The following is a 22,804-nucleotide window of genomic DNA, read 5'->3' on the forward strand; positions in this document are numbered from 1 at the left end:
ATACAGGGTTGTGTGGATGGGCCCTGAGTCCACACTGCCATATATCCCAGTTTAAAGCAGGCAATGTGGGATTTTATTCAGCTGTGTGGAAGGGCCTCACATAACGCAGTTCAATCTGGATGATATGGTGAGTGCAGACCCCCATAAAGCAGTTCAGTCTGAATTACTGTATATGGTGAGTGCAGACCCACATAATGCAATTCTGTCTGAATGATATGGTGAGTGGAAACCCATATAAAGCAGGTCACTCTGAATGATCTGTGATGCAATTCAATCTGAATGATATAGTGAGACCCACATAAAGCAGTTCAATCTGAATGATATGGTGAGACCCACATAAAGCAGTTCAATCTGAATGATATGGTGAGTGTAGACCCACACAATGCTGCTGAATGCAGTTCAATCTAAACGATAGGGTGAGTGGAGACCTCCACAATGCAGTCCAAGCCGCATGATGGAGCAGTGCAGACCCATCCCGTGGGGAGAGGATGCCCCTTCCTGGCGCTGCCTTTGTTTCTGGCCGGCCGGCTGGCTGTCCCGCCCTGCGGTGGGAAGAAAGGGCGGCAGGGCGAAACGCTCTCTCCACCCGCCAGCCCAGATCCCGCTGCTTCCCTTCCCTGCCCCGATCCCTTCCCTTGCAACTCACCAGCAAACTTTCCAAATTGACCGGCGAGCGGGGGTCCCGGATCATGGCCTCCAGCTTCCTCCGCCGGCCCGGGAGCAGCGCGTCCTCCCCGACGGCAGGCGCTTGCGGGGCGGGCATTTTCCCCGCCGAGGCCGCCGGCTGCTGCGGGGGCCGGTGGTTCATGCCTTGCCCTTCCTCCTCCTCCTCCTCCTCCTCCTCCTCGCTAGCTTCCTGGCGATGGCGGCTGCTCGGCCTAGAGGGGGGAGGAGGAGAAGGCAGGAGCAGCGGCGGCGGCGACAAGCGAGGGGCGCCTCCCGCCGCCAGCGCCTCCTGCGGGGCCTACTCCGAGAAATCCAGGCAGCGGCTCAGTCCCGGCCTGGACCGGCCAGGCCTCTCTTCTGCCTCGGAGGGAAGGGAGGGAGGCGAAGGCGAGAGAGAGCGAGAGAGGCCCGCCCTCAGCAGCCAGGGGAGGAGGAGGAGGAGGACGGCCCCTTCCCCCGCTCGCTCTCAGTTCCCAGAGCCAAGGAAACGGGCTCAATGGCGCCTCCCAAACTCTCCTCTTCTTCTTAGGCGGGAAAACAAGTCGCGTCCCTTCCCCTCAGGGGGGCGGCCTCGGCCATTTTGCGCGTCAGGTCAAGCCTCCTCCTCCTCTTCTCCAAAAAGGGACATCTCTCTCTCTCGCTCGCTCGCTTTCTTTCCACCTCCTTACCCTGTGGAATTGATGCACTTTGGTACCACTTTAGCCGCCCTGGCTCGGGGCTACTTTTCCTCCTCCGGGACACAGAAGGTGGCTCCAGTCAGGAGAGGCTCTGCAGGCAGGCAGTCCCCCAGTTACGAACCTCGGTCGGTTCTTGAGTTGGATTCGTATGTAAGTTGGAACAGGGTCATTTCGAAAGTGTTAACTTCACTCAGGGCCCTTCCACACAGCCCTATAACCCAGAATGTCAAGGCAGAATAACCCACAATATCTGCTTTGAATTGGGTTGAGTCCACATTGCCGTATATCCCAGTTCAAAGCAAATATTGTGGGATTGTCTGCCTTGGGTTATAGGGCTATGTAGAAGGGCCCTTACTCAGCTGTGTAAAAGCCACATTGAACTGGGTTAAATGTCTGTGTGGATTCAGGGACCTTCCACACAGCCATGTAACCCAGAATATCAAGGCAGGAAATATCACCTTTTCTGCTTTGAACTGGAATATGTGTGGACTCGGATAACCCAGTTCAAAGAAAATATGGTGGATGACCTGCCTTGATATTCTGGATTATATGACTGTGTAGAAGGGGCCTTAGATAACCCAGTTCAAAGCAGATGTTGTGGGATTTACTGTCTTGATATTCTGGGTTATATGGCTGTGTGGAAGGGCCCATAGATAGATAGATGTGTTTTGCTTCAAAAATGTACCAGTTCCTACATACATACATAATAGTGACAAAAAACCTTTATTTATACCCCACCCCATCTCCCTGAGGGGATTTGGAACAGCTTAGAACAGTGTAAATAACAGCAGTAATCTAAATAAAACATGATAATAAACCAATAACCAATTGAAAGAGAATCAACACAAGTAACTAAACAAAACAGCACAAGGATTGTTATACACACGCACAGTATATATAGTTTTGAATAGCATAGGGAAGGTTTGACACTCCTGTGGTGTTTGTTTTGCTGCCTCTGCCCCTGTTCAGAAGATTTCACCTCACTTTCTGTCCATGGGCCCTTCCACAATGTTGTATAACCCAGAATATCAAGGCAGAAAATCCCACAATATCTGCTTTGAACTGAGTTACTTCAGTCCACACTGCCATATATTCCAGTTCAAAGCAGAAAATGGGGGATTTTATTCAGCTGTGTGGGAAGGGCCTAAGGCTCCCTCCTTCCCTTGCATAGCGATGCAGCCCGTCACGGGGCTAACTATAGACGCCTGAGCTCAGGCCGTAGAGGCAGGTTTCTGGCCCTGAGCATGTTTGGAAGGCATTTCATTCCAGTCAGACCCCTGAAAAGAGTTGCTGACTGAGGGCCATGAGAAAAAGCAAGCGTTGCCCTTTCTAGCTCTGTGCTCATGCAGGGCCAGGCATAGAGGTAAATGAGTGAGTGAGAGAGAGGTTGTGTGTTTGTTATTTGTACCCCACCTTTCTCTGGGGACTGTGGCCCAAATATGCTATGTATATAGAGCAGCTTTGGGTCTGGGTCCTGAGAGAAAAGTGGGGTGCAAATATATATATCTATGGCAGGTTTGGGTTTCAGTCCTGAGAGAAAAGTGGGATACAAATAAGTACAGTATATGGATATGGCAGTTTTGGGTCTCAGTCCTGAGATCCATACTTCCGGCTATAGCAGCTATGGTGATTACATAAGTACAGTAGAGTCTCACTTATCCAAGCTAGACGGGCCGGCAGAAGCTTGGATCAGCAAATATCTTGGATAATAAGGAGGGATTAAGGAAAAGCCTATTAAACATCAAATTAGGTTATGATATTACAAATTAAGCACCAAAACATCATGTTTTACAACAAATTTGACAGAAAAAGCAGTTCAATACGCAGTAATGTTATGTTGTAATTACTGTATTTACGGATTTAGCACCAAAATATCATGATATATTGAAAACATTGACTACAGAAATGGCTTGGATTATCCAGAAACCTGGATAAGCGAGGCCTGGATAAGTGAGACTCTACTGTATATACATTTACTGTGTACTGAAAAATGTTACAATGCAGGATGAGGCCCTCTTCCGACAAAATACTTGATTCTCAAGGTTCACTGCACTCAAGCTTTTTTTCCTGTATAAAATTATTTAAAATATTGAGTATCAAATTACCTTCAGGTTATGTGTTTAAGGAATATATAAGAAACATATATGACTTCTGTGTTTAGACTTGGGGCCCATCTCCAAGAAATCTCACAATGCTTATGCAGATATGCCAAAATCACACACACATACACACACACAATCTGAAATCCAAAACACTTCTGGTCCCAGGCATTTCAGATAAGGGATGCTCAATTTGTAATAATTTGGTCAGGTATTATGAATGCGATCTTAAATTACAAGTTTATGTAAAGTGTTCAGTTCATTGAATCATGGAAAAATAGAGTTGGAAGAGACCTCACGGACAATCCAGTCCAACCCCCTGCCAAGAAGCAGGAAAGTCACATTCAAAGCACCCCCGACAGATGGCCATCCAGCCTCTGTTTAAAAGTCTCCAAAGAAGGAGCCTCCACCACACTCCAGTCGCCCTTGCACTTAAATGCATTGTTGACTGAATTACATGAATGGCATGTGTGCATCTAAGTTTTTGTATACATGCTTATATATATATATATATATATATATATATATATATATATGGTGTATATATACATGGCAGGGGGTTGGACTGGATACACACACATACACATGCTACTATTGGACTCTAATCCTGTCAAGCGAGTTTACATTTAACATTTTGTTTTAGGAATGTATATATTTTTGGTTTTTTCAAAAATATAAATTATATCTTTATAAACTGCTCAAGGGTATCTACACTTTTGGGACACCCTATTTATATATGTGTGTAATATGTATAGGCAGTCCCTATGTTATGAACAAGATAGGTTCTGTAGGGCTGTTCTTAAGTTGAATTTATATGTAAGTCGGAACAGGTGCATTTCTTAAGTGTGACTCCAGACATATATAGAAACACACACGGGGCCTCTGGTAGCACAGTGTGTTAAAGCGCTGATCTGCTGAACTTGCGGACCAAAAGGTCCCAGGTTCAAATCCTGGGAGCTGAATGAGCACCCGCTGTTAGCCCCAGCTCCTGACAACCTAGCAGTTCGAAAACATGCAAATGTGAGTAGATCAATAGATACCGCTACGGCGGGAAGGTAACGGCTCTCCATGCAGTCATGCCGGCCACATGACCTTGGAGGTGTCTATGGACAAAGCCGGCTCTTCGGCTTAGAAATGGAGATGAGCACCAACCCCCAGAGTCAGTCACGACTGGACTTAACGTCAGGGGAAAACCTTTACACACACACATACATATACAGTAGAGTCTCACTTATCCAACACTCGCTTATCCAACGTTCTGGATTATCCAATACATTTTTGTAGTCAATATTTTCAATATATTGTGATATTTTGGTGCTAAATTCATAAATACAGTAATTACTACATAGCATTGCTGCGTATTGAACTACTTTTTCTGCCAAATTTGTTGTCTAACATGATGTTTTGGTGCTTCATTTGTAAAATCATAACCTAATTTGGTGTTTAATAGGCTTTTCCTTAATGCCTCCTTATTATCCAACATATTCGCTTATCCAACATTCTGCCGCCCGTTTATGTTGGATAAGTGAGACTCTACTGTACATATATACATACATATACACACACAACCTCTATCTATCTATCTTTGGATATCATAGGGAAGGGTTAACATCCCTGTGGGGGTTCCTTGATCTGAAGATTTCACCTCACTTTTTGTCCCTGTGATCACTGGATTTTTGGAAAATTTGGCTTGTTGCGGAAACAAGGTTTCGGGGAAAGCTTCAGTGGAGACTCCTTTTGCCGATAATAACTGTTTCAGGAATGGATTTCCCTTCTGATTTCTCTTACTTCCTGTTGTCTCACCCCCCCCCCCCTTTAACTATGAGTAATTTGCAAGTCAGATGTTTGTAACTTGTGAACTGCCTGCATATGTCTATGTATATATGTATGTACACACACAGGTATAAACAGACACAAACTATACATATGCGTTGCATAGGTATACACTATTATTTTACCAATCTGCAGTTTTAGTTTTTGCTTGCACACACCCCAAAAAAGGTATACAAGATTAAAGTCCAATAGCAGAGAAGTGTTGGGATATCAGAGGAGAAACTTTCAAGTGAGGTTGACAGCTCTGTGCTCTGTCCATGGGATCAGTGCATCCAGGGACAACGCTTTTGCACACCCTGCGTAAAACTCAAGGTAATACGCTGGTGTTGTGTATAGGAAGATAGAGAGGATTACGGAGCCCTGGAGGCACCCGAAACAGCAGGGCGGCTCCCCGGGCTGGCTTGCTCGCTTCCTCCAGCCTCCGCCCTCCTCCTCCTCCTCCTTCTCCTGCAATGGGCTGATGATGAGGAAGGAAGACAACGCCACAACCGGCGGAGACGCAAAGCGATTAGCCTCAACGAAGGGGCGGTCCTTCAGGACTGTTTGCTCCACAAAGGCACGCAGACCATATAAAGCTCTGCGGGGAGAGGTCAGAGCTGCGTCTCTACACTGAAGAATTAATGCGGCTTGACACCACTTGAACTGCCCTGACTCAAGGCTATGGAATCATTTGGGGGAGAGTAGTTTGGCCAGGCACCAATTCTTTTGGGCAGAGAAGACGAGAGGTGTTTTCTCTGCCCCAAACTGCAACTTCCACGATTCCATAACTCTGAAATTAGGAATATCACTATGCAACATGATTTTTGTTCCTGGGTTATAAATGCCATTTCCTAACTGGTGCTATTGTAAAAACATGTGAAAAGTTTCCTAAACTGAACATCCTGCAGCACATTTTACTATAGTTAGTTTTGCAATGAATATAATGATGATGATGATGATGATAAAAACCTTATTTATATACTTCCCTGTCTCTTCAAGAGGCCTCAGGGCGGTTTCCAACATAGCAAAACATTCGATTTCCAAAAAGAAACCATACAACAAATTAAACATAATAAAAATAATAAACATACAACAAGAACATACAATGCAAAACAATCACAAAAATTAAAATTTAGTTACAATATGCTCCATCAATAGGGCCAAAATACAATGACCAGGGCTTTAGGGTGGGCATGGCCAACTATAAAGTGCTAGGCAAGACTGACAAGACTTCACTCCATGAATGAATATCTCATTGAGTCTCAACTAATTCAACTTAGTTTGTGGCAGTCACAGAAACGAAGTTTCTGGAGTATAACAACTATTTTCAAAGTAAGTACCACATAATTAATCAGGAAATGACACTTACAAACCAGGAACAGAAAAATTGTCAAATTTTGTTACATGGTGTGATATCAATTAGGAATTGTGCAAACCCCGCTCTCTCTTTTCTTAAATTTTTTTGGTGATACGGAGAGACAGTGATACCTGGCATACACAGCTGGTCCTTAATTTCTGGAAAGGGGTTGGAGTTCAAACAATAATAATACATTTATTACCCACTTCTCCTTGTGGCTAGGTGGGGTATACACCATGATTGGTTTTTTCTCCCCGTGTCAGGAGCGACTTGAGAAACTGCTAGTTGCTTCTGGTATGAGAGAATTGGCCGTCTGCAAGGACGTTGACCAGGGGATGCCCCGGATATTTGATGTTTTTACCATCCCATGGGAGGCTTCTTTCATGCCCCTGCATGGGAACTAGAGCTGACAGACGGGAGCTCACTCCGCTCCCTGGATTCGAATCGCCAACCTTTCGATCAGCAATCTTGCTGGCACAAGGGTTTAACCCATTGCACTACCGGGGGCTCCTACATCATGGTAAAACAACACTATTAAAATACAGTGTTCCCTCACTTATCACGGGGGTTACGTTCCAGGACCACCCGCAGTAAGTTAAACTCTGCGACGTAGGGACACTATATTTATTCTATGTGTGGAGGAGAGCAAACCACAGCCCACTTACTACAATGCAGTCTACTTTATTTTAGCAGTTACAATACTCAGTATACCGGCAGAGAAGAATGGAAGCTAAATAACCCTTTTTTTATTTCCAGCCCTTCCCTACCCCCCCCCCTTTATTTCTCCCTTTGCACACCAAACCCCTTTGCACACCGTGAAAACCCATGAAACAGTGAAAATACCACAATATATGTGTACATTCATATTAATTGAAAACCTGCGAAACAGTGAGGGAGCGAAATAGCGAGGGAACACTGTACATATAACAAATACAAGACCACATAAGCCTTAATGGAGATGTTTTCTACAGTTGGGGTGAAGTTGGGTGTAGTTGTAGTTTGTAAGTAAATAACGTAGATCCTCAGAAAACCTACCTATGTCCTAAATTGGGTGGAAATCATGTGATCTTCCAAGTGTTGTTGGACTGCAACTTCCATTCTCACTATTTACGATGCTTTTATGTCTGTTGGGACTTGATCTCCTACTGCTTCTGAAAAGTCTCTTATTATTGTTACTATGTTTGTTTTTACCCCACTTTTTCTCTCCACAAGGAGACTCAAAGTGGCTGAATTCCCAGCTCTAAATACTAATAAAATCACCTTTAGAAAGGCACCTCAGATTTTGTTCATAAGAACATAAGATCAGCCAAAAGACCTGTCTAGCCCTGCTTCTTGTTCACAAAGTTACCAAGTTGATGGCTATGGACAGCCAAGACAAGACAGGCACAGTAACACTTTTTCCATTTTGGCTGATATACAAAGGTACAATCTTGTCCATAATTTGGATGGAAGATAAGTGGAAATGGTTCTTTGGATTCTTATTCAATATGTTTGCTGCATTTGCTTAAAAGGCTTATCTTTTTTCTTGACTTGATAGAACAAGTTTTACAATTCCGGGCACAGCAGTGGTGGAGTAACAAGAATTTCCATCAAGAATAATCAAGACTGTAACCCCTTGTGTTGTGTCATCTTTCTGTTTTGAGGTGAAAAAAAGAAACATGCCTGATAGCCATATCAGGATTAATATTTTCAGATAATTGTGCTTACTTAAATGAATGCCAAAGCACTTTTTACAATAGTAACATGGCTATTAGCATAGTAAATTCTTATATATTGTTCTTTGTTGGGATTAACATCACTTTCTGACCAAATGGCAGTTGGTTGCATATTCTTTTGTAAATGGAGACAGCATTTGGCACCTTCAGTCTTCAGGGACCTCACCTGTTCTCAAAGTGTTCTCTAAAGACTTCTATATTGTGTATAAATAGCCTTAGGCTATGTGTGTAAGGCAGAATTTTCAAAACATTTCATCCTGGTGATATGCTTTTTAGACAACATGGTAATTCAGTTTTATTGCCAAATCAACTCTTTATAAGAGTTTAATACAATATATTTATTGTATTATATAGATTACTAGCTATGCCCGGCCACGCGTTGCTGTGGCGTTGTCTGGTGGTGTTGGTGAGAACTTGTTGAGATTGTGGTGGTATTGAATGTCTGTTGTATGGTTGTCTTTATGTTTAGTATGCATTTGGTTGTTTGTGTCCTGTGAAAGTGGTGAGGGTAGAGGGGGTCTATGTCCCTGTGTAGTATTGTATAGTATTTATACGTTGCCCTTGTGTTGTGAATGCTTGGATTGTGTCCTGCTGCATAGTAGAAAGGGTTGGGCTGGATGGCCCTTAGGGGTCTCTCCAAACTCTTGTGCCTGTCCCCTGGGCTGAGTAGGTTGCTAGGAGACCAAGTGGGTGGAACTTAGCCTTGTAACTGGCAACAATTGGATAAAAACAATTATTCCTCTACCTCTAATTAGGACTTTATTTTTCTTTTCTTTTTGTTGTATCAACCTAGAGCCGTGGATGATGGGTTGTGTTGTCAAATTTCGAGGTTGGGGGGGCCTGTAGTTTTGTTGTTTTGTCCGCTGCCCTGATGCCATCACTCTTTTATATATATAGATATTATAAAATATTATAGAATGATATGTATGTTTCATATAATCTTTACAATGTAAATGAGGTGTAGAATTTTTTTCCTTTACACTTGAACAGCATTGGCCTTTTTCATTTTCAGGGATGCATTTTTCATGCAACACACCTAGGGACTATAGGTGCCACACTAGTGTGTCCTGACACAGTTTGGAAAGCTGTGGTCTAAGGTAAATATGACACATTAATGGTGTGTTTAAACTCACGTCCCAGCTACAAGCTATCTCATTTATGCAAATATGGGTATTCCAAAATCCAAAATACTTATTCTGTTCTCAGGCATTTTGGAAAAGGGATAATCAACAATTCTGGGCACAGAATTATTTAGTTGTAAATGTGTGTGTATTAGGAAGTGCTAGCTTATGGACCTGAAGATTCTAGCAAGACAGATACATCACACAAACTTAAAAGTTTTTCCACTTATAGCATGTGGAGTGGTCAGACCCATGTTGTTGTTTTTAGAAATCTCTCATTGGGTTCCCTTGGAAGGCCAAGATTAAAATTCTTACACAGAGACCATGTTCACAAGCCTGAGAGCTCCAAGGAATACAAATTGCCGGCACAAATTCACATTTTTTTTCATTAGTCAGGACCAGATAATCCAGGAAGTCTGGCATACGTATCTGTGTGTTCATTTAGTGTCTTTCAGATCTAGTCTAGCACAATTACAGATTAATTAATTTGCCACTCTTCTAATGAGTAGAACTGTAGAACTGAAAATTAGTATGAAATTTAATTAGTAAGCCTCACAATAGTTCTGATCAAAAGGTTCATGCCATTGTCTCTAATTTACATGTCCTGTGCAGGGAATCTGTTACCACCTGATTTGTTCAAGGTCACAGAGAACAGCCAGTAGGCCATAACTTGATTGTAGCTGAAGGGGCGGGGGGAAGCCTTGGCAGTAAAGTATGAAAAAGCAATCAAACTAGTATCCAAGCCAAATAATTGTGCCTTGGAAGCTGCCAACATAAAGCTTCATGCTCTGCGGACAAAAATATCCACAGCCTAGCATTTCTGCCTACCACTCCTGCGATCAAAGTAAAGAGGAACCATAGATGATCTGATACCTGGGGTGAAGTACACTTGTATGGAATTACTGTAATTGTGTTCCTTCAGCCCATAGTGATCCTGTGATGACCCCATCTGAGGGTTTGCTTGGGAAAAAGGGAGGGAATTTGCAGTTGTCATCCTCTCAGGATGAGAGAATGTGACTTGACAAAGATCACCCAGGGATTTCCATGACTGAACCCTGGTCTCCTGGAGTCCTAGTCCAGCACTCAAACCACCATACTGTGCTGTGTCATATTAAATTACGTAACTGTTGTGTGACTTCAAGACATTTTGGACGATTGTAAGGATTTTCTTGGCAAGATTTGTTCTGAGGAGGGTTGTCTTTGCCTTCCTCCTGAGGTTGAGAGAGTGTGACATGCCCAAGATCCCCTAGTGGGTTTCTATGGCTGTGTGGGGATTCAAACCCTGATTTCCAGAGTTACAGTTCAGTGCTAAAACCGTCACACTGCACTGGCCCTAAGTCAATTGACGGTGTACTTAGAGTAGCTGTTAGACTTTTACTATGTGCATTTATAAGTGATATTGACCAAGAATTTTAAAAAATGGGCACTTCTGGTTGGATTGGGAATTCAGAAATTGCTAGTTTTATACTGTATATAGTTCCTATTGGAGAACTAAATTCTTTGTCAAAAAGAGAATTGAGTATGTCAACATACAGAGGTCCATGTCTAAGAAATCCTAAGAAGTATTGGCCCTCATTTTATCTCTGACTTCTGTATCATGCAAACAGATAAAGGAATGAAATAAATTGTTTTCATATGTCTTAAGGTACTCATATATGATCCCAACAAGACATCTGTTCAGGTGTTTCCTTTGACTCAGAGTTGAAGCACCTTACCTTTCCAAGTTTTGTGTTAAGAAATGAATTACAGACGACCTTGTATTTTTGGTACAGTGTGAAACCAAATCAACAACCTGATATATTCTCAGAAAACCAAATGTCAATATATTTGAGTCTAAAATACTCCCGTTGCCACTTCAAACCGAGCTGCTCTGTATCTCAAATTAAATAAGCATTTTGGAATGGCAGTACTAGCACTTTTGTACTTTGAGCCGTAAATGTTCAAATGGCTGGAATTTGTGCACTGTTGGTTTTGTAGCTGGATACAATCTGAACAAATTGTACAGCGAGTTGAAATCTTCCCCATCTTCAGCCCCAGTGTGCCTGCATACACTCATTCACTGCAAAAAGACTAGCAAATCCCCCTTTAGCCCACATCATTTCAGCCAGATCTATACTTTTGAAAACATCATGTGCTCATCTGCTGTTGCAGGGGAAAGCAGAGGAAACAAAACAATAGGATAGGGAAAGTCTTTTTAATCAAGCTACATGCAAGCAGTTTTTGTTAGGTTGGCTTCATTAAAAAAACAACAACAACATACATTTGGAGATAGAGATAAAATTTCAAGAACATATGGGCATCGTCATGCTTCCTTGCCACTGCATTTTTTAACATTTGGAGATGCCACAGTTAAAGCTTAAAACCAAAATTGTCTCCATAAAAATGCAGTGGATGATAAACAGGCAAAGTATAATATTATACATTTTAAATGTACAGTCACACAAATGACCTTTTTGGAGGGTCGTTTATAAATGCTATCATTAGCAAAGGAAATGGGGGCAAAACAGTTGTGTGTTTTTAAATAACATTCTGTTGAATGTGGGCTTGAGCTGTAGTCCTACATGTGCTCTGCCTGCCAACAGTGTACAGGATTGCAGCCAGCAGTCTAAATTCAGCCTGCTTTGCCCCAACTAAAAATATTCTCCTCCTAATTAGGATATTGTAGACCTGTACCATGCAAAATCTGCACACAGAAACCGTACAACTGCAGAATTATAGGATGGAATGCAGAGATCCCACAATTGCAATGTACTAATCCCATGTGCGCTATACAGCAGATTCTATGTATCTCATTTCCTTTGTGCTTTCAAATGTGGCCTAGGTAGTCCCAGATAGTTCACTGAAATCAGTGGGAAATTTATTGAAAGCTACCGGAAATGGATATGACTCCATCCAAGCATACAGCTCATTGCTGCATAATTCTCTTCCTAGAAATGTAGCCTTTACTTAGGAAGACATATGAGAACTCAGTATGTTCAGTCTGCTAATGGAAAAACCTGATTGCTGTGTTCAAATATCAAAGTGCTGTTATGCAGAAGATGGCATCGATGTTCAGAGGTCAGGACTAGATTAAATGGGTGGAAATTATGCAAGGAAATATATTTTGGTTAAGCATTAGGAGAAATTGTACAAAGTGACAGTGGAGCAGACTGCTTCCAAGTGAGGCTACTGTCCAGTGTTCTTTGCTAGACAGCCAGCGGCCCAATATATAGCAGGTGATTAGATTAAGGGTGCATCTACACTGTAAAATTAATGCAGTTTGAAACCCCTTTATCTTCCAGAGTTCAATGCTATGGAATCACAGAAGTCTGTCCTTTTATCTTTCTCAGACAGAGAGTGCTGGTACCTTACCAAACTACAACTCCCAGGCTTCCATAGCATTGTGCCATTGCAGTTGAAGTGGTGTCAAACTGCATTAATTCTACAGTGTAGGTCAGGCATGAGCAAATTTTGGCCCTCCAGGTGTTTTGGACTTCAACTCCCACAATTCCTAACAGCCAGTAAGCTGGCTGGGATTTCTGGGAGGTGAAGTCCAAAACACCTGGGGGACTGAAGTTTGCCCATGCCTGGTGTAGATGCACCCTAGATTACCTTCAAAAATCCCTTCTAATATCATGATTTTGCAAATGCATGACTTCAGGCTACAGATGTGGAATAGCCAAAGAAGTCAGCATGTCATGAAAAGAGCCAAATCCCTCTGACAGTTTTTCATGTGTAGCAATTTCTATATTTATATGGAGGTCATACACAGGGTTTGAAAACTGCAAGTAATAAGTAACAGTTATAGATCCAAACACAATTGAGGAAACTCACTGCTCTAAAACTTCCCGAATCTTCTATCCTGTATGGCTTGGGGCCTGTGTGATTTCTCTGCTAGCAATCTGCAATTGTTTGGGAGCAGTCTATCATATGATGAGTTATTTGTCTAGACCAGTCATTTGTCATGACTAACAGCTCCTGTTCATTTCAGTAGAGCTTGGCAGCAAATAATCTTTGCTGCCAGATTGTGTCCGGTGTATTCAGGAATTACTGTTTTGCAGGACCGCATACCTGAGAAACCACAGCAAGCATGTGACAAGAGTTTATATTTTAACAGGTAGCTCGGCATGTTAAATTGCTGGTGACTGGACTATAATATGAAGGAAAAGCTAGACATCAGGAAAAATTAGTGTAAAGAATGTGCTTGGCATCAAATGTTTCCCAAATAAAACACAACTGGTAATCACTTCTCCTTGTAGTCTGCTCTTGCTATCTTCTTTACCTGTTAAAAGGTGAGTTAATCTGAATGCTGCACAACTTCTAACCCTTTCTTGATTTTCCTCAATTTTTTCCATCAATGAAGTACTGTAGCGGAACCTTCGTGCTACGGTTCTTGTTGGCGCAGTGGAGGAATTTGAAGACGGACAACTGAAGGAATTCCAAGAAAACAGTTTTATTTCGCTAATGGCCACTAGGGTTCCCCCTAACACAAAGTAAGTGCTTCTCCAGGGGAACCCCCAGTGGCAGGCTGAGTAAACATTTATACACACTACAGGGTTCGGGTTATGCCCGCCCACAAGCAAATTCATTGGCTTAGAGTTGTGACGCTGCCCAATCAGTGCTGACCAGCAGGCCGGCTGCACTCTTTTGTGCCGTGCTCACAAATCTTTCAGAGCGCCTGCGTACGCATGCGCTGTTTGTTTATCTTTAGCTTTCATTTCTTCAGAAACACATGATTTCCCAGAAGTCACATGTTTCTGTGAGTTTATGCACCCGGGTCGCTAGCTGTCGCCATCTCTGCCCATATATGGTATTTCCTGGGGTTCCTTAACCTCCCGCCTCACTCCCCCATTTTCTTTTTGCGAAGCGCATGTACAAAAGCTGAAGCAAAGCATTATGGTTCCATCCAATCCCGCTTGGCTTGGAGTATGGCTATCTTTTTTTCAGGTAAAGATTGTGTGACACACCTAGTACACATTTGCATCATTATTGGAGTGCAACACATAACTATGAGAACAATGAACAATCCTAAAATCCCTACCAACAATATGTTCTTCAACCATTCTATTGAGGGTAACCAGCTAGTCACCCAGGAGAAAGGAGACCAACCTTCTATCTCCTGGACATTATTGTAAATTAACTTTTGTAATGACTCGATGTCATCTTCAATAGTATTATTCAAGTTATGAAATTTCACTACACAACGCCCTCTAACCATGGCGCATAAGCCCCCCCTGGCCGCCAGTAGGTAGTCAAGGGCCAACTTATGCTGTAGGGCCATCTGGCTGATTTCTTCTACTTCAGACTGGATTTCCCGGAAAATTTTACCAGTGGCATTTATGGACTTTTCAAGGCGGCAAGTCAGGCCTAGAACACTTCTACGGTTTGCTTGAGCTACAATCCCTGGGTAAGCACCCAGTGTCAACAAGCCTGTGATCAGGCCTCCTCCTACACGGGAGGCTTCTGAACCTGACAGAGCCTTGTTAATAATGACCTCATCCGAGCATTCTGGTCCTAGAGGGCCTGTTTGCACAATGTCCCGTTTCAGGCGCTGATGCCTTTTGTGTAAGACCTGTACTGGGAATGTCAAATAACCCACACCGACACACTGGTAGTTGCCGGGGTGATAATTTGTGGCCCATTTATCAAAGAAAAACCATAGATTTGGATCCCTAATTTGCCATAACGGACAGAGGCTTTTACCTAGGCTCAGTTGGGTTAATTGTTGCAGTATGTTCATATAAGATTTTAGGCCCTCAATAGAATCATTCACACTAAATGTGGGATAATCTGGATACATGCTAGCCCACTCGGTTGCGGTTAGATTTAATCGTGAGACATAAGATGTATTAAATCGTCCATGTAGATAGAACCGGTCTCGACAATGGGAATAATTGCCTAATCGGGAAAAGAACGCCTGCCTAGTTCCCCAGTGTTTCCACTCAGAATTCCATATTCCCGATCCTCCACAACAGAAGCACAAACCCCTGGTGGAGGTATGGTATCTAAACCGTCGAAACCGAGTTTTATTTATCCTTTGCGGTATGCTAGAAAACACGGTAGGTGGACCCTCCTGAGCCTTGGACAATCCCTCCAACACAATCTGTGGTTCATCAATTAAATCGGGAAGAAATGAAAAATCTCCTACGGTGAGGGGGTGTTCATATATTAATGCTACCTCTTTCCCGTGCTGCTCAAACATATAATTGGCATGTTCTTTTATCCAATTCCCATGTGCTCTTTTTCCAAAAGAGAGAATAAAACTCAGCACAAATAATATACCAAACACAGTGCGCTTTCCTCCCCTCCTCATAACTTGTCTCCCACTTTTTCCTCTCAAAATGTCTAGCCACCATCTCCCGGAGAGCGCCTTTGTTGGGCCATGCTGCGACATACTTGACCACCGACGCTCCGTTGCACCCGAAGGGATCAGCTTCATGGCCTTGTTGACCCCTTAGGGAGTTGCCGGATGATCCTGAGTCTCAGGTCCTCACCAGGAACTCGCTCCGTCCGCCACTCCTCAGGTGCTAGCTTTACACGGGTGTAATGTATCCACGGCTTAATCTCCTTCACCTTCACTGCAGTGGGGGTAGACAGGAGCACAACATAGGGTCCTCGCCACTTGGGTCCCAATGGCTCAATCTTCCAATCCTTGACCAGAACCTCGTCACCTGGTAAAAAACAATGTAGAGGTGTGGTAGGGAATGGTGGGTTCAATTCAGAAATGTATTTTTCTAACTGCTGCATTTGTCTGCCCAAAGCCTGAACCTGGGCCAATGTCTGTTTCTCTCCTATGAGGTGCTGCTCAGCTCCTGTCTCTAAGGCTCCCTTCAAGTTCAAAGGGGGTCGTCCATAGAGTCTTTCAAAAGGGGAGAGTCCTGTCCGTTTGTGTGGTGTACATCTGATTCCTAATAATGCCATGGGCAAAACCACCGTCCACGGCAATCCTGTCTCTTGGCAAAGTTTCCCAAGCTGAGCCTTTAATGTCCTATTCATTCTTTCCACTTTTCCAGAAGATTGGGGTCTATATGCACAATGTAACTTCCATTTTATGCCCAAAATTCTACATAATCCTTGCACAGCCTGTTGAATATATGCGGGGCCATTATCTGATCCAATTTCTAAGGGTATGCCAAATCTGGGAATAACATCTTTCATTAGAGCTCTTGACACCTCTACAGCCTTCTCAGTCCTTGTAGGGTAAGCCTCCACCCATCCTGTGTATGTGTCCACGAACACCAGTAAATATTTGTATCCTTTGTATGGGGGCATTTCTGTAAAGTCAGTGACTAAAGCTTCAAAGGGTACCCCACCCACATGTTGGACTCCTGGTGGCTTGAGGGGTCCTTCTCTGGGGTTATTTTTGATACATGTCCAGCATCTTCGGGCTGCTGCTGCCGTTAGGCTATGTAATCCATCGATATACAACTGTCGTCCTAGCAGATTTGCCAATGCCATCTTTCCTAAATGTGTGTTTTGGTGCATGTGTTGGACTAAGTGCCATGCCAAGTCCTTAGGGACGTAGACACGGGCGTCTGGCATCACTATGAGTTCTCCTGACCACTGACCCTTCTCCTTTAAGGCCCATTCTTCTTCCTCTGGTGTATATGTAATGTTATGTTCAGTTAATTCTACCTGTAGGGCCATTACCTGATGTTCAATATAGGGCAGCCTAGCTGCCTCTTTGGCTGCCAGATCAGCCTGCCTATTTCCTTGCACTACGGGATCGTCTCCACGTTGGTGCCCTTTACAATGCATCACAGCCACCTGCCTTGGCTTCCAAACCGCCTCCAGGAGATCCACAATCTCTCCAGCATGTTTCACGCACTTTCCTCCAGACGTGAGGAGCCCGCGCTCCTTGTACAGTGCTCCATGTGCGTGGAGGGTGGTGAAGGCATATTTTGAGTCTGTGTAGACGTTGACCCGCTTTCCGCTTGACAATTCCAACGCTCGGGTCAGGGCAATCAATTCGGCCTTCTGGGCAGAAGTCCCCGGGGGCAGTGACCCTGCTTCCAGCGTCTCTCCCCCCCACCGGACAACCGCATAACCTGAGTGTCTTTGATTATTTTCCATAAAGGAGCTTCCATCTGTGAACAGAGTGTCATCCACCTTAGTTAGTGGCACATCCTTCAAATCCGGTCGACTGGAGAATACCTCATCCATCACCTGGGCACACTGATGGATCGTGGTGTCTCCTGGAGTCGGGAGCAAGGTGGCCGGATTCAGAGTGGAGCAAGTCTCCAGGGTCACCAGTGGGTTGTCACACAACAATCCCTCATATTTCATTAACCTCTCACTTGTGAGCCAGCGCGGTCCCTTAATGTCTAACAGTGCCTTAACGCTATGGGGCACCTTAACTGTCAGTGGCTGTCCTAGGGTCAATTTATTTGCTTCTTTGATTAAATCTACTGATGCTGCCACAGCCCTCAGGCAAGGTGGCAATCCACGAGCCACTGTGTCCAATTGCTTTGACAAGTAGGCAATCGGCCTCTGCCATGAACCTAGTGGTTGGGTCAATACTCCAACCGCTGTTCCTTCCCGCTCTGCAGCGAACAGAGTGAATGGTTTTTCCAAATCGGGCAGTCCTAATGCTGGAGATGACATCAATGCTTCTTTTAATGCCTTAAATGCCTGTTGACATTCTTCTGTCCACTCAAATGGATCTTCTCTTCCACCTCTCGTAGCCTGGTACAGTGGCTTAGCCAACACGGCGTAGTTGGGGATCCACTGTCTACAATATCCTGCTGATCCCAAAAATTCCCGCACCTGTCGCCGGGTGCTGGGAGTGGGGATGGCACAAACAACTTCCTTTCTTTCAGCTCCTAACATCTTCTTTCCTTCGGTCAGATGGAACCCCAAATATTTCACCGTGGGACAGCACAACTGGGCCTTTTTCTTTGACACTTTGTAACCCTTTTCTTCCAATGTCTTGAGAAATCTCAAAGTATGCTCTTTACAGCCCCCTAGTGTCCGGCAAGCGATAAGCAGGTCATCTGCATATTGAAGCCAAATTCCCTCTTCTTTAGGTATTACAAAATCCTGTAAGTCTTTGGCCAGGGCTTGACCAAAAATGGTCGGGCTGTCCCGGAACCCTTGAGGAAGGCGTGTCCAAACATACTGGGTCCTTTGCCCTGACTGCTGAGATTCCCACTGGAAAGCAAAGATCGGTTGGGATACAGGGGCCAATCGAATGCAAAAGAATGCATCCTTTAAATCCAATACAGTAAACCATTTGGCAAATGCTGGTACTAGACTCATCATGATGTATGGATTTGGCACTACCGGGGTTAGGGGAACGGTGACTTGATTTACAGCCCGCAAATCTTGAACTGGGCGATATTCTCCTTGTCCTCCTGGTTTCTTGACTGGGAGCAGGGGCGTGTTCCATGGGGAACTGCATGGTACCAATATCCCATGCTGCAGAAGTCGCTCTAGATGCTTTCTGATCCCCTGCACTGCCTCTCGACTGACGGGATACTGTGGCTTACATATGGGTCCCATTCCTCTTTTCACTTCCACCACCACCGGTGGAACATATTTAGCTAATCCTGGAGGATTATCTTCTGCCCACACTAAAGGAGTCTCATGCCATGGCCATTGTATTTCTTCAGTAAAAATCCTAACTTGAAACAGTCTCCATTCCTCTTCCATGGGAAATGATAGCTCCACTTGTCCATTCTTCATGAACTGGAGTTGTGCTTGTAATTTTGATAAAATGTCCCTTCCCAATAAAGGGACTGGGCAGTCTGGGAGATATAACATCTTATGCTTGACCTGATGTCCGGCCAGATTGCAGGTGCGTTCCTTAAGGAAGGGGCACTTCTGGGTCTTCCCAGACACCCCTATTACTTTCGTAGTTTCCCGAGTTGGTGGACTAATTTTTGTATTTACTACTGATTTTTCGGCACCTGTGTCCACTAAAAAGTCCAATTGTTGGTCCCCGATTTCAAGTGTGACCATCGGCTCCCCGGGGTCCAACAAAACAAGAGCCTGGCTTCCTCATTCCTCTCCTCCATCCATATCTTCCCATTCTTCTTCCATCACAGCTGCTGCAGCTATCACCTCTCTTGCAGGAAAAGGTACGTAGTTCCCACGTCCTCTTCCCCTTCCTGGGTTTCTTCCTCTCTCAGGCCTTCCTCTTTCTCTCGGTCCTTCCTGACTTCCTTCTCTTCCTTCTGGGCATTCACCTTTCCAGTGTCCAAACTTCTTACATTTAGCACATTGGTCTCGACCTAACCTCCGAGGGGGCCCTCTTCTTCCTCCTTGTCCCCCTCTGGCATATCCTCCTCTTCCTCTCTGTCCACTTGCACTTTGTTCCATCATGGTAACTAATGCTTGGTATTCCTGCTTCTTCTTCCTGTCCTTCTTCTCTTCTTCTACCTGGTCCCTCGCCATATAAACTTGATCTGCGAGTGCCAACAATTCATTCATAGTCTTTCCTAGAAATCCTGGTTGCTTTTGAATCTTTCTCCGGATGTCAGGAGCCGCTTGACTGATAAAAGACTGTTGAATCGCCCTCCTACCGTTTTCATCCTCCAAATTATACGGGCTATACTTTCTATATGCTGCCTCCAGCCTTTCCAAAAAGGCTGTTGGTGACTCAGATTTTTCCTGTACCACTCCCTGAATTTTTACAATGTTGACGGGTCGCGGCGGGCCCCTCTTTACCGCTTCTACCAATATACGCTGGAATCCTCTCAGTCTCTGCAAATGTCCTTCTTCTGCGGTGTCCCATTGGGGATCTATTTCCACAGGAAACCTCTGTGCTCCCCACTCGGCTGCATCACCATCTTGTGGGGCACCAACCTGGGCTATGGCTACCCCATTATTCAACACTGCTCTTCTCTCCTCTGATGTGAACAACATATTCAACAATTGTCTGCAATCTTGCCAGGTGGGATTATGGGTTGCCATAATCCCTTCCAATAGCCTAGCCATAGCTTGGGGTTCTTCACTATAAGGTGGAGTATTATTTTTCCAATTCAAAATGTCACTACTACTGAAAGGCACTACCTGGTATGCTTGAACTATCTCATTCCTGTTGTTTATCACAGGCACCGTTCTCAAGGGCATCTGGAGGGCCGGTCCGGTCGGTGAATCACCAGACCACACCGGAGCTCCATGTCTCCGAGTTTGTGCCGGAGAAGCATCACTGGGCATCCGTTGTGACTTCTTCTTTTCCTTTGTTTCCTCCTGATATTTTTCTAGGCTAGGATAGTGTTTCTTGGCCGCTTCGGTTGACTCCGAAGAGTAGGGTGGGGGTCTCGTTCCTAGTGTAGGTGCACCGGGGGCTGTTCCCTGGGGTGGGGGGGGCGGTGGCAAGGGTGGCGGCAATAATTCCTGTTGTCTAGCCTGTACACTCAACTGTAAATCTGGGTAGTCCTCCTCATTGGATTGGAAAACTTCCTTCTTTTTCCCCTCCTTCTTCACCACCATACATTTGCCATTCCTGCACTGTCGAACCCAACCTGGATCTTCTCTAACTACCCGTTCCCACGTAGCAATATAGACCCACTGGTTCGGATGATTCACAGCACAATATTCTTCCACTGTTCGGATCAGTTTCAGATCCCACGTTCCTTCTACTTGCCAACCTAAACCAAACTCTGGCCATTCTCCCTGACACAAATTTCTCAGTCTATAATCTCTTAGGTCCCTTGGATTCCCTGCTACGGCTCTGTTAGCAAAAGAGCCAAAATTATCTAAGATGCATTGTAAGGGAGTGGAGCTCTTTGAATTTTTCCCTCCCATCCTGCCTAATAGAGGGGACTGTCCTGGCCTGGGCACCTGGCCACTCAATGGCATGCGTCAGGAAACACAAGACAGAACCCCTTTCTACCTCCCTGGGAACTTTTTTTGTCCCTCCCAGCGCTGGCGTTCCCTTAATATCTCATGCAAACCCCTATACTTGCCAGATTTCTGTAGACGTCGGACCAACCTTCGCCCCTGGGCTTTTTCCCTGGATCCTAGCTGGTTTCTATGGAACCTTGCTGGTGTTGCAGCTTCCACCGTCAGTCGGCGTTGGCATCAGAGGCAAGCACCGCAGCCGGTCGTATATTATTCAGGGGCCCCTTCTCGTCTCACGGTAGTTGCCTCAGGCCCCCACCGCTGAGTTGAGGCCGTCCCGCCAACGGGATCCGTCTCCAAATCTCCTGGCCCGTCTTATAGGAAAAAAAAATCACGTCGGGGTCACCAGAAAATGTAGCGGAACCTTCGTGCTACGGTTCTTGTTGGCGCAGTGGAGGAATTTGAAGACGGACAACTGAAGGAATTCCAAGAAAACAGTTTTATTTCGCTAATGGCCACTAGGGTTCCCCCTAACACAAAGTAAGTGCTTCTCCAGGGGAACCCCCAGTGGCAGGCTGAGTAAACATTTATACACACTACAGGGTTCGGGTTATGCCCGCCCACAAGCAAATTCATTGGCTTAGAGTTGTGACGCTGCCCAATCAGTGCTGACCAGCAGGCCGGCTGCACTCTTTTGTGCCGTGCTCACAAATCTTTCAGAGCGCCTGCGTACGCATGCGCTGTTTGTTTATCTTTAGCTTTCATTTCTTCAGAAACACATGATTTCCCAGAAGTCACATGTTTCTGTGAGTTTATGCACCCGGGTCGCTAGCTGTCGCCATCTCTGCCCATATATGGTATTTCCTGGGGTTCCTTAACCTCCCGCCTCAGTACATTGGAGAGAAAAAAAGGGGGGGGGGAGGGAGAAGAAGAAATAATCTTGCCTAGTACTTTCTATCTGTCATCATGAGGAGACCTCCATCGGAAGATGTATCAAGCATACTATCAGTCTTCCTCAATTTGGTGCCCTCCTGATATTGTGGTCTACAACCTCCATAATCCTTAGCCAGAATGCAATTTCTACAGTTTTGACTAGAAGTTTTTGCACAGATAATATCATGCAAGTCTTAAAAACTAACCAATTAAAGGTTCTGGTATTCTCTTTTAAAATTTTAAAGTCTTGCATGTGTATATATGTTTCTGTCAATTTATGGCGATACAATGAATTTCATAGGGTTTTCTTAGGCAAGAAATACTCAAAGGTGGTTTTGCCAGTTCATGCCTCTGAAATATAGCCTGGTAACACCTGATAGTCTATTGCGCAGTGGGTTAAACCCTTGTGCTGGCAGGACGGCCAATTATCTCGCACCAGAAGTGATTTTCAGTTTCTCAAGTCGCTCCTGACACACAAAAAAACCCTGATATTCTTAAATGGTCACCCATCCAAACCCTAACCAGGACTGATGCTGCTCAGCTTCCAAGATCATTCAGGATCTGGTACCTTTAGGGCATTTAGTGATTTAAGGAAGCATCTCCATCCATTCCAACTTGCCTGTATATTAGCCAGTCATAAAACGGTTCAGGTCCAGGT

The 22,804-nt window shown here is 44.5% G+C and overlaps 2 protein-coding genes across 9 annotated transcripts in view; one reads left to right on the forward strand and one right to left on the reverse strand.

Moving 5' to 3' along the window:
* The window catches only part of rock2 (Rho associated coiled-coil containing protein kinase 2), a 118,998-nt gene extending 117,990 nt beyond the window's left edge, over positions 1-1,008 (reverse strand). For all 4 annotated transcript variants that reach the window (XM_016996534.2, XM_008117455.3, XM_008117449.3 and 1 more), the window contains exon 1: positions 647-1,008. In XM_016996534.2, coding sequence (XP_016852023.1) covers positions 647-808 — 162 coding nt within the window. In that variant the 5' untranslated portion in view covers positions 809-1,008. The remainder of the gene's footprint in view (positions 1-646) is intronic.
* A 208-nt stretch (positions 1,009-1,216) lies between these two features.
* Positions 1,217-22,804, forward strand: part of LOC103279995 (uncharacterized) — a 35,731-nt gene continuing 14,143 nt past the window's right edge. Inside the window, exons 1-3 of one of the 5 annotated variants that reach the window (XM_062983746.1) lie at positions 1,217-1,493; positions 8,149-8,254; positions 9,339-13,718. The gene's annotated coding sequence lies outside the window, so the exon portion shown is untranslated. The other 4 variants (XM_062983735.1, XM_062983744.1, XM_062983741.1 and 1 more) reach the window with 4 other exon arrangements.

The sequence above is a fragment of the Anolis carolinensis genome, chromosome 1, assembly GCF_035594765.1.
Source record: "Anolis carolinensis isolate JA03-04 chromosome 1, rAnoCar3.1.pri, whole genome shotgun sequence".
NCBI lineage: Eukaryota > Metazoa > Chordata > Lepidosauria > Squamata > Dactyloidae > Anolis > Anolis carolinensis.